The sequence below is a fragment of the Chelon labrosus genome (assembly GCF_963514085.1).
Source record: "Chelon labrosus genome assembly, chromosome: 9".
NCBI classification, from domain to species: domain Eukaryota; kingdom Metazoa; phylum Chordata; class Actinopteri; order Mugiliformes; family Mugilidae; genus Chelon; species Chelon labrosus.
In genome coordinates this window covers 21,184,220-21,194,831 of record NC_140359.1, presented here as the reverse complement: position 1 = coordinate 21,194,831, position 10,612 = coordinate 21,184,220, and the positions used below count along the sequence as shown (strand labels likewise).

Genomic DNA, 10,612 nt, shown 5'->3' with positions numbered 1-10,612 from the left:
TATGTTTTCAGAGTGGTTCACTTTTTCATGCTGTGTTTTCACCACAGAATTATCAGCATGACCTGATAGTATCACATCCTCTGTTCTGTTACCTTTTGCCATTAAGGCTTTGAGACTCTGTTGTGGACCTTCCCCGGTTCATCCACTGCTTATTGAAAGAGGAGACATGCTGTTCTGCTTAAAACACTTTAAGCTAGGTGTGGGCAAAACAAATTGGTTCTCGCAACATTTTTCCAGCTGTGTTTTCACCACAGAATTATCAGCATGACCTGATAGTATCACATCCTCTGTTCTGTTCAGAAATGAGCACACTCTTTGGCCATCTCTTTTTTTAAACTAAATGGTTGGTTGCAGGTGTATTGTTACTTCTTTTAATATAGCCCAGTGCCATTCATTTAAGCATCACATTTTCTCGATCACGCTCCACGCTCCAGTTCTTTAAAGAGAATTGTTTGTTCATGCTCAAGAATAAATGGTATTTCCGGTTGTACTCAGGTTCAGACATGCGACGTGGAAGTCAACGGAAAGATGTCATGTAGCAACATTTTACATTTAAACGTGTTGATTGACCGGCTGCACTGCTTACATGTTGTGTGCAGTAACTCTTTATAAAGACTGTAATGCTGTAGTAACGCTTTGGTTACAAATAAAATAATTATACTGTAAAAATAAGCTTTAGAAAATATACACTTTTTGTATTATTTGTACCACATCATTTGTCTGAAACAGTTACTCTCCATTTGTAGATTTCTTCTCATTCAGATTACTAAAATCAAGTCGCAGCAATATTAGTTAAACAAATTGGATTATTAACGCACTAATACACTGATCAGCCACAACATTAGAACCAATGACGCGAAGTAAATAATATTTTGACCATCTTTTGACAATTCAGTGTTCTGCTGGGAAACTTTTGGACCTGGCATTCGTGTGGGTGTTACTTAGACATGTACCACCCACCTAGACCAGACCAGACCCGGCACCCCCCACCCCATAGCAATGACACTCCTTGATGGCAGCAGGCATCCCCAGCAGGACGCAGCATGACACAGACACACACAAAAACGGTTTAGGAACAACTAAAAAAAGGTTTTGACCTGGCCTCCAAATTCACTAGATCCCAAACTGATCAAGTATCTGTGGGATGCACTGGAAAGATACTGATCCACAGAGGTCCCACCTCTCAACCCATAGGACCCAAAGGCCCCCACTAACAACATCCTGTTGCCAGACACCACAGGACACCCTCAGAAGGCCCATGTCCATTCTCTGATGAGTCACATCTGTTTTGGAGGCACAAGGGAGACCTACACAATATTTAGGAAGGTGGTCATAATGTTATGCCTGATCGGTGTATGTAGCCATTGTGATCATGGTGCGCACTCTGCTGGACAGATTGTGTAATGACGCCTGCAATCTGTCCTGTAAGTTTTCAAGTTGGGCAACATTTACGCAATTACTCTAACTTATAAATATGTATTAGGCCAGCAAGGTGGTTGTGTATAATTATTTGATTCTTTAATAATCAATCTTTCCCCCAAATTTAGGATTATCTATCCTTTGGTAGCAGCTGCCTTCTAGTCAACACTCCGGGATCACGTGACCCAGTACTTCCATCAGGGGCCAGGCAATCGCGAGACGTTTAACGGTTACCAAGGCAACGTGTAACAGTTGCCCTTCCAACGATTTTGCTCGGATAGTTTTAGTTCCAAATGGCGGCATGCTAGCGAGAAAGAAGTGATGTTTTTTGGGGAAAAAATTTATATTCAAATGTTTATTAGCGATAACTAAAAAAAAAAGAAAAGAAAAAAATATGGTCCACGACGATTTACGAGTGGAGTGGATACGACAGGTTGTATCCGCTGGTCTAAATTTAAGCAACTGCTCCGACCCCGACTGTTTCGATAAACTTCTCAGTCGGGAAGATGGAGAAGAGGAAGACAAAATTGTCTTTTATTTGGACAGCCCCGTGGAAGATTTGCCATCAACTCTTTTGTTTTTCAGAACTATTAGAGAGGAAGAAGTTGAAGTTGAAGTTCCTGTCGGTAAGCTAGCATTTATGTGTCCCCCCACGTGATAGTCCTTAAATATAATATAGCATATGAGCTAGCAACACTTCAATTTAATGACATTTTCCCCTTATTATTGACACGACAGTTACATTTTTGCTTGTTAAAGATTTTTTCTCTCTTAATTCTTTAGACAACTAATATCTATACGATATTTTACAATAAAAAAGGGAAAGAAACCCCAACCCCCCCTAGCTTCTTTAGCTTTGTTTATTGCATATACAATGACCTGGATGACTGAGAAACTTCTCAATAAAGAGACAATAAATAAAGAATAATGAAATCAGGAGAAAGTGAGCATAAACTCTTGTTCTGTGTGTTTTATTTTGTTATCATGTGGAGTATCTAACTACAATGTTTATAACCTCAGAGGACACACAAGATGAAGACTTTACAGAACCTGACAACAAACCTTTCAGGGTAAGTGGAGTAGATGTAAGCTCTCACTAAAGGGAGACAATGATCAGGGTTTTTTAAATCGAGTTTGGGATCATTTTAACAATGTTTAATTGATTAATTAATGAGTGGATTTGTGCTGTGATGTCTTCAGAGGACCGAGGTCAAAGTGGTCTATCACACTGAGCTGCATGTAGCCGTAAACCATCACCCAGAGAGATTTTTGAAGTCTCTCGTCTTCTACTTTCTCAGGAGAACAAAAGGTGAGATGGCAGTTCAGCATCATTACGACTGAACATATTCGAACCTACTAATGCACTTATTATTTGCGTTTTATACAGATAGTGTTGTTATACCTGCGGATATGAATGAGGCATACAAACTGCTGCCCAAGATGTTTGACAGTGGAATGCACAGTGGAGACCCCCTCCAGGTGCTGCGGGACAAACTTGTCCATGTAAGTAAATAAAAAGATTAAAAAAAAAGCAATTCAGTAGCAACCCCAAATGGTAAGCCGTCAACCAACAACAGTAGAAATGCAGAAAATACAAATTGAGAGTACAAGATGTGTGCTTTCACTTTCACACTGTGTCTTGCCAGGTCTATATACCCTTGTTTACAGCGCAGAGGACAAAAGCTGGAGCAAGTAACCAAAATCAAGAAGAGTCTCCTCTGAAGGAGATCAGTGGAGAGGCTGAAGATGCAAGTCAAGTGAATCCAAGTCAGCCATTCATGCTTCGTGATGACTTGCTCAACAGGACACACAAGTTTTTGGGAGTGGTCAACTCAACTCTCCTCAAGCTTCACATTGCAGGTTTGTTTTGTTGGATGTAGCAAGGGATCATTGTTTTTAATTTATCAGTATGTGAGTATTAATAACGCAAGAATATTTTCTATTGAACTCTGCTGAGTAATTGACAATCCTGATTTCTTCCCTCACTTTCTGTTGGATAGTCGTGATTATACTTAACAGCCTTAAGATTCATTTTATTTCATAATGAGGTTTACAATCCAAAATAAAGCTCTTTTGTCACAGATAAGATTTCACTGCACATCCCTGAGCTAGACCTGGAGCCGGAGGTGGACGTATTGCTTTCTAATCCTGAGATGGTAGAGAAGTTGGAGCAGTGTGTCATGAATTGGCAGATTCAGATTACTACTGTTATTGAGGAGCAGCAAAACAAAAAGCCAACGGTTTGTGACTTTTCCCATGTTCTAAGGTTGAACCCAGGTAGACTTAAAATGCTTCAGCTGAAGGACTTGGGGTAAAGCCCAGTATTTATTCACTCACATGTGTAGTTGCTCCTGAAATGTCTGAAATATGATCAATAAATTGAATTTGTCTGTTCAAAATGAAAATATTCAGTAAAGTTCAGAATGCATAAAACACAGTGAGATCCAGAACAGAGTGAAGCATTCGCTTTCCATTATTTTCCACCAGGCACCCAGCCCTTTGGCCGAGATAGCACTTTGGCAGGAGCGCGCATCTGTGCTGAGTGCTCTGAGCGAGAAGCTCAAGCAGCCTGTGGTAGAGAAGATCTTGAAGGTGATGACCAAAGCTGATCCAGGCATTGTTCAGACTCTGGAAGCAACAGTCTCTGAACTTAACAAATATCGTTTGGAGTCAGACGATAACCTGCGCTTTCTAAAGATACTGGAACGACACTTCATGGTGAGAAATGCGCTATTGCGGAATACTCTTTAGACTGACTGACTCTGTCTTGTTAATAATGAATAAGATAACTACCAAGAGCTGGTAGTTACATATATCACATTTGCTTTGGGTGTTTTTTTAAAAATACTGACCTATCAAAGTTGCTTTTTTCTGTTGTAGAATCTGGCCACTGGAGCAAGTTTTGGTATGATCCTAGAGAACATTCCCCCGCTGATGGAGAGTTTGGAAATCGTGTGGATGACCTCTTGCCACTATAACACAAATGAACTCATGGTCCCCCTAATGGAACGTATTGCCTGGCAGCTCTGTGACCGCGTGGCTGGAGGAATTCATGTCTGCAGAATTTTCAAGTATGTGTGGATACATTAAGACACAGGACATCCAGTTTTAGTTACAAAAAAAAGTATTAACATTTAACAAAATGTGTTCATAGATTTGATTGCTTCAGTATACCTTAAAAATGTGTTGACAGAGATAATAGGGAAGAGGACAAACTGATGGTGTATGAAGCCAAGCAGGTTCTGGATCAGTGGAAGTTGTCCTACTTTGAGGTGCGCTCTGAAATTGAAGAGATGGGCAGAGGACCCCGCTGGGAGTTTGACCGCAAGAAACTGTTTGAGAGGACCGATTACATGGCTTCAGTTTGCCAGGACCTGTATACTGTTTTGCAGGTCAGTGTATGAACACATACTTCATACACACGGACCTCTCACTCAGTAACTGAACATGCAAATTTATAAAAACAAAGCTCAGTGTTTGTTGAAACAATTCACTTGGATTTGTTCTGCACAGACTTTGGAGGAGTTCTATAACATCTTCGGCCCTGAGCTAAAGGGTGTGACTGGTGACCCAAAATGCATCGATGAAGTGCTGCGCAGGGTGGATAGTCTGGTCGTGCCAATTGAGAAATTTGGATTTGATCTTTTCGACATCTGTAAGATGAGCAGCTGGAAAGTGATCATGCAAGACTTCAACACTACGGTTCAGGTGGGTTTAGGAGATTTACAATGCAGTTAAAATGTTCTGAAACAACATAAATTAATTTTGCATTGTCATAACATGCACTACCATAGTTAAATGTGCATTTACAACAATAAAATTGCATTATTTTTTTTTTTTTCTGATTCATTCTTTACCTGTCTGCTCAGGCTATTGAGGAAGAGGCCATCACCTTAATTGATCAGTGTTTTAAGACACTGCGTTCCTCAACTGCTGCCTTAGAGATGGTGCTGAAATTCAAACCCATCCGCTCCAGAAAAGCTATCAACAACCATCTGAAAATGAAGTTTAATGACATTGTGGCCCAGTATTGCAAAGAGGTACTGTGCTGTGCTGTAAAATCAAGAAAAAGTGCTGTTTGATTTTTGACTGTTAAATTTCAATTAGTGTAACTACAACTATACAAATATTGCCTGTTCATTTTATATAGCTGCTGTACAACTGTATTATTATTACTTTAAATAGATTAACATGGTGTACCAGAAGCACAAGCAAGGCTTTTTATTGTTGTTGCAGGTGGACAGCATAAATGAAATCTTTGAGGCAGAGAAAGACAAACCGCCCTTATATAAGAGTGACCCTCCTGTGGCTGGAGCCATCAGATGGGCTCAATATCTTTTCCGTCGCATCAAACAAACCATCCTTCCCTTCTTGAAAGTGCCAGAGATGCTGGAGAACGAACACTTCAAAGCGGTGAGTTATTTCACTGTCACACAACTCTACGCTGAAGGTTAGTGTATGTGTTCGAGTGTTTTAACGCCAACATGTTATTGAAATGACTTTTGTTGCATTCTGCTCAGGCCAAGGACAAGTATGTGGAAATGGCAGGGAAGTTCAAGGACTATGAAGTGAAGAAGTATCAGCACTGGATGGAAGAGACGGAAAACATCTTGCCACTTCTAATGAAAAAATCCCTGCTGGTCATGATCAGTGAAAACCCAATGCAGGCAGATGTGGTATGTATCTCTGTCTGTCTGCTTATAACTGTTACTCATTTAGTATTGTGCAAAAATACAGTTTTTACTCTCTCTACCACTCTGTATTCATAAAAATTCTTGCTCTTATTTTAAGGATGCACCACCAGCTGAAAGAAGTGTACGGAGGAATGTGCTATACTGTGTGAACTTTGCTCCACAGATCAATGAAATAATTGATGAGACGAAAGACCTTGTGTCTCTAGATTTCTCTGTGCCTGAACTGGCTGAAAGCGTTGCTCTACGACAACGCGAATTCAGGAGGTGATGTCTTACTAGCAACTTTATAAAGAGTCTATAGTAAACCTCAGAACGACAGATTAATTTAATCTCTGACTCTCCGGCCTGTTTCAACCTTTATTTTAGTTATGTCGATGACCTGAAGAAGGTTGTCTACTGCTACCACTCTATAATGGACGGCCTGAGTGAGGCACATATCTGTATGCTGGCTCCACAGATTGAAGCAGTCAGAAAAGAGATGCATTTTGGATGCAAAAGACTCAACTGGAATTCCTTAGGTACTGTGCTAACAGGAGCTGAAATGTAATCTGACACATGCACACTTGTGATCTTATGAAATTGAAATGTGTTTGGGTTTTAGGGATCCCCGACTTCATCAGCCGAGGCCTTCAGACTATCTCTAAGTTTGAGTCACTTGTCAGTCAGATTCACAACAACGAGAAGGACATCGATTCTAAGTTGCAATCCATGGCATCTGCCAACTTACTGAAATTCGTGGTATCAGATAAATCGAATGACTTACCAGGTAGACTTATGACAAAGATAATAAATATTTATTGTTCCTTAAAAAGATATAAAACTTCAGACGTATTTTCATTCACCTACAGTAATTGCATTCCATCTTTTAAGGTGTCAAGGAGTTCTGTGAAAGCATTGAGCAAGAACGGGCCAGGAGTATGACTGTGCTGAGCAGGAAGTATGCAGACATTGGATCCCTCCTCACTAAGACAGAATTTTTGATCACAGAGACCAGCAGTGGCAAAGCCAAATGTATGGCAAATTACTACATGTACTGGGAACGCAAGGTGCTAGACTCCCTTATAAAGATGGTGCTGAGGTAATTATATGATTTTATTTGCCTTGTGCGTAGTAATAATAACTTCCCTTCCGTAATGTACATCAGTCTTAATTGTAACATCTTTTGTGTTGACCTTCACACTCAGGAACCTTCAGGCCCTCAACATGGCGCTGATGGGAAGTACTGCTCTTTTCCAAATTGATGCCATTCTATCTGCCCCTAAGATAGTGTTGCAGCCCCGAAGCAATGAGATTTACGGGCTGATCATGCAATTGATCAAAGACTGTGTAGAGAGCACCAAGGTGGGAAGATCACAATTATTTCTTTACTTATGTATCACTGCATTTAAAAAGCAAAAAAACAAAAACAATTGTAATCCAATGCTGATGAAGTGACTTGACTCTGTCCTCATCTCTGTGTTTAAGCATTTTGTGCGTTGGATGCATGGGACCTGCATTAAGTGCCCTCCACAACACGTGGAAGGTGAGGTGGTGATATTTAGCTTCTTCAGTGAAGTGTGGCAGCATTCTCAGATAAATGAGTGTGCCATGACAGTGTCCCAGAACATCCAGCGGCTTCTTGTCTCCGTGGATCGGTACCTTAAACACTGGAAACGTTATCGGCCTCTTTGGGAAAGTGACAAAACCATTGTCAATGAAAAGTTTGCTGCAAACAAACCATCCTGTGTCATGTATGATGATAAGCTGCAGTTCCTTACTGGGATCCGCCGGGAAGTTATGCTGGAGCCTCTGTTTAAGAATGAGCATGCCATCTATCTAAACCTGGAGCCTCTGGCGCATACAGTGCAAAAGATTGCTGAGGCCTGGATCACTTCCCTAGGTGGCTTCCTTATCAAGCCTGCCAAGGAGGATCTCTTCAACTTGAGAGATGAGCTCACGGTACTGAATCACGATACACAGTAATTTTTTATAGTAAATATTCTTTAGATCAATATGTGTTTTATCTTTCCGATTATTTTATTCACCAGCAACTCTCTAGGAAGCTGAAACAGCACCCAGACACTTTTGAAGACTTGAGATCTGTCCTTGGCACCATCTCAGACATCAGGGACATGGCTTGTAATGTGGAGCTGAGATTCACTGACATTCAGGAACGATACCGAACGCTGGCCATGTACAAAGTTGAGGTAGTGTGTCTTTAATGTTACACTGTATTTAATACAAACTTGAGGTTGTTTCTCACAAGTTTATGGTTTTTATCTGCTCTAGGCTGCAGAGGACGAACTGCAGCTGGTGGCTAATATTGGCCAGATGTGGAGTGACCAGTTTACAGAATCCATACAAGTGGATCGGAGTCTGGCTGATGTCAAGAAATCATTTACTGTGGTAAGACATCAAGCACAAATAATCTGCATAAAAAAAGAAAAGAAAACTATTTTTGATTTTAGAAATATATATTTACAGTTCCTATACTCTCTATTCTCTCATCACATCACTCACAGATTACAAAGGAGAAGGTTGAAGAGTTTAAACAAGAGTTGTCCATCTTTGCTGAAAGTTTCAGCATGCATGGTCCTGGTGCTGTGGGGAATGATTTGGAGAAAGGTACTTGCGTTCTTGGATTGTGACTTTAGTGAAACAATAATATATTGTCAGTGTTTAAATGTAATAAAGCAATCACTCTCTCGTTTGGTCTTTGCAGGACTGGCCATTATAGTAAAATATGAGGCAGACCTCGCCAAGTTAGTGGCAGAACGCCAGGAGCTTACTAATGCTGAGAAGCTGCTGGACCTACCAATCACTGTGTATCCAGAGATTATCAGCATACAGAAGGACATGAATGGCTTGAGACTGATATATGATCTGTATAAAGCTCAGAAGGTGTGATACGGTGGCTGTTAGTTTAAAATTGAAATTGCATTGTGGGATTTTACACAAACATCTACTCAAAGGTTTCCTGTGTATCATGTGTTCTTACATCTGTCAGGATGCAAAGACTGAGTGGTCTCAGATCTTGTGGGCAGATTTGAACATCCAGCTGCTACAAGAAGGTATTGAAGGTTTCCTCAGGAGGCTGAGGCAGCTGCCCAAAGATGCACAGGTGTTGTCTGTGGCCTTCTACCTAGAAGGACACATGAAAGAGTTTAGGGAGTCTTTGCCTCTTCTGCAGGACCTAAAGAATGAGGCCCTCAGAGACAGGTCAGTCTGAAGATTCATACCAGTATCTGGAATTAATCTGACACTCAAATCAAACTGCAGATTATTAATAAATTCATTCTTTTTTTCCGTCAGTTGGTTTTAACATTTTAACTCACATGTGATCATGAATAAAAACAGTATGAAATACTAAGTATATATATGCTGTGTACAACTGTATTAAGATCAAATGAAACACTGAATGAAAACGAACACGTTAATGTCCTTCAGGCACTGGAAGGAGCTGATGGAAAGGACTGGCACAAGCTTTGAGATGAACACCGACAGCGTCACCCTGGAGAATATGTTTGCGATGGAGTTGCACAAATATGTAAATGTCATAAGTGACATTGTCAACACTGCTGTGATGGAGCTCAGTATTGAAAAGGCAAGTTTCACACTATTTGGATTACACGTATCTCTAACTGGAGTTAGTAGTTATCTCTGAAATCCTAAATATTTATCTGTGTTTGTGCTTCCAGGGAGTGAAGGAGGTGGTAGAGACCTGGGAAAACATGACATTCAGTCTGCAGCCCTACTTTCAAGGCACTCAGGAACATTGTTCCATTCTGGGTGCAGTGGATGAGATCCTACTGAATGTGGACAACGATCTCATGAACTTACAGAGCATGGCTGGCAGCCGTTTTGTTGGGCCCTTCCTTGGCACCATACGGCAGTGGGAAAAGGATTTGTCTCTTATCAGTGAGACAATAGAGGTCAGTTAGAGAACAGTTAGTCCCCATAGCACGTAAGCTGGCCCACAAAGTCCTTAATAAAAAAAATATTTTTATCTTTCTTTCACAGGTATGGTTGCTGGTTCAACGAAAATGGATGTACTTGGGGAGCATATTCATTGGTGGAGACATTCGCTCAGAGTTGCCTGAGGATGCTAAGAAATTTGACAACATACACAAAGAATTTAAAACTGTGAGTGTAGTAATAATATTAGCTTGATGAAAGCAAAGTTATCCAATTACTGGACATGTCAAAGTAATGTCATTTCCTTCTTTTTCTATAGTTAATGAGTGACACAGTAAAGGGTCCAAACATTAAGCAGTGTTGCCTCAGTCCCAACCGACTAATGGACCTGCAGGCCCTGAGTGATGGCCTAGAGCGGTGCCAGAAGAGTCTTAATGACTACCTGGACTCCAAGCGGAATGCATTTCCTCGCTTCTTCTTCATTTCTGATGATGAACTGCTCATCATTTTGGGGAGTAGTGATCCTGCCTGTGTCCAGGAGCACATGATTAAGGTATCTACAACTACAAACAATAGAGGAGTATAATGAATAATGATAATGATTC

At 40.6% G+C, this 10,612-nt stretch overlaps 1 protein-coding gene across 1 annotated transcript in view; it reads left to right on the top strand.

Annotated features, from left to right (window-relative positions):
• Positions 1 to 1,813: 1,813 nt before the first annotated feature.
• The window catches only part of dnah10 (dynein axonemal heavy chain 10), a gene marked incomplete at its 5' end in the record, with an annotated part of 30,619 nt that continues 21,820 nt past the window's right edge, over positions 1,814 to 10,612 (top strand). The window contains 27 exons of the mRNA XM_084551788.1: positions 1,814 to 2,045; positions 2,807 to 2,922; positions 3,066 to 3,279; positions 3,502 to 3,659; positions 3,907 to 4,137; positions 4,300 to 4,490; positions 4,613 to 4,811; positions 4,933 to 5,127; positions 5,289 to 5,495; positions 5,605 to 5,832; positions 5,940 to 6,178; positions 6,211 to 6,256; positions 6,320 to 6,377; positions 6,425 to 6,631; positions 6,715 to 6,879; positions 6,984 to 7,191; positions 7,298 to 7,454; positions 7,578 to 8,051; positions 8,141 to 8,299; positions 8,382 to 8,498; positions 8,615 to 8,717; positions 8,815 to 8,993; positions 9,100 to 9,311; positions 9,540 to 9,696; positions 9,791 to 10,024; positions 10,113 to 10,235; positions 10,327 to 10,560. Of these exons, the coding sequence (XP_084407914.1) occupies positions 1,814 to 2,045; positions 2,807 to 2,922; positions 3,066 to 3,279; positions 3,502 to 3,659; positions 3,907 to 4,137; positions 4,300 to 4,490; positions 4,613 to 4,811; positions 4,933 to 5,127; positions 5,289 to 5,495; positions 5,605 to 5,832; positions 5,940 to 6,178; positions 6,211 to 6,256; positions 6,320 to 6,377; positions 6,425 to 6,631; positions 6,715 to 6,879; positions 6,984 to 7,191; positions 7,298 to 7,454; positions 7,578 to 8,051; positions 8,141 to 8,299; positions 8,382 to 8,498; positions 8,615 to 8,717; positions 8,815 to 8,993; positions 9,100 to 9,311; positions 9,540 to 9,696; positions 9,791 to 10,024; positions 10,113 to 10,235; positions 10,327 to 10,560 (5,043 nt within the window). The remainder of the gene's footprint in view (positions 2,046 to 2,806; positions 2,923 to 3,065; positions 3,280 to 3,501; positions 3,660 to 3,906; positions 4,138 to 4,299; positions 4,491 to 4,612; positions 4,812 to 4,932; positions 5,128 to 5,288; positions 5,496 to 5,604; positions 5,833 to 5,939; positions 6,179 to 6,210; positions 6,257 to 6,319; positions 6,378 to 6,424; positions 6,632 to 6,714; positions 6,880 to 6,983; positions 7,192 to 7,297; positions 7,455 to 7,577; positions 8,052 to 8,140; positions 8,300 to 8,381; positions 8,499 to 8,614; positions 8,718 to 8,814; positions 8,994 to 9,099; positions 9,312 to 9,539; positions 9,697 to 9,790; positions 10,025 to 10,112; positions 10,236 to 10,326; positions 10,561 to 10,612) is intronic.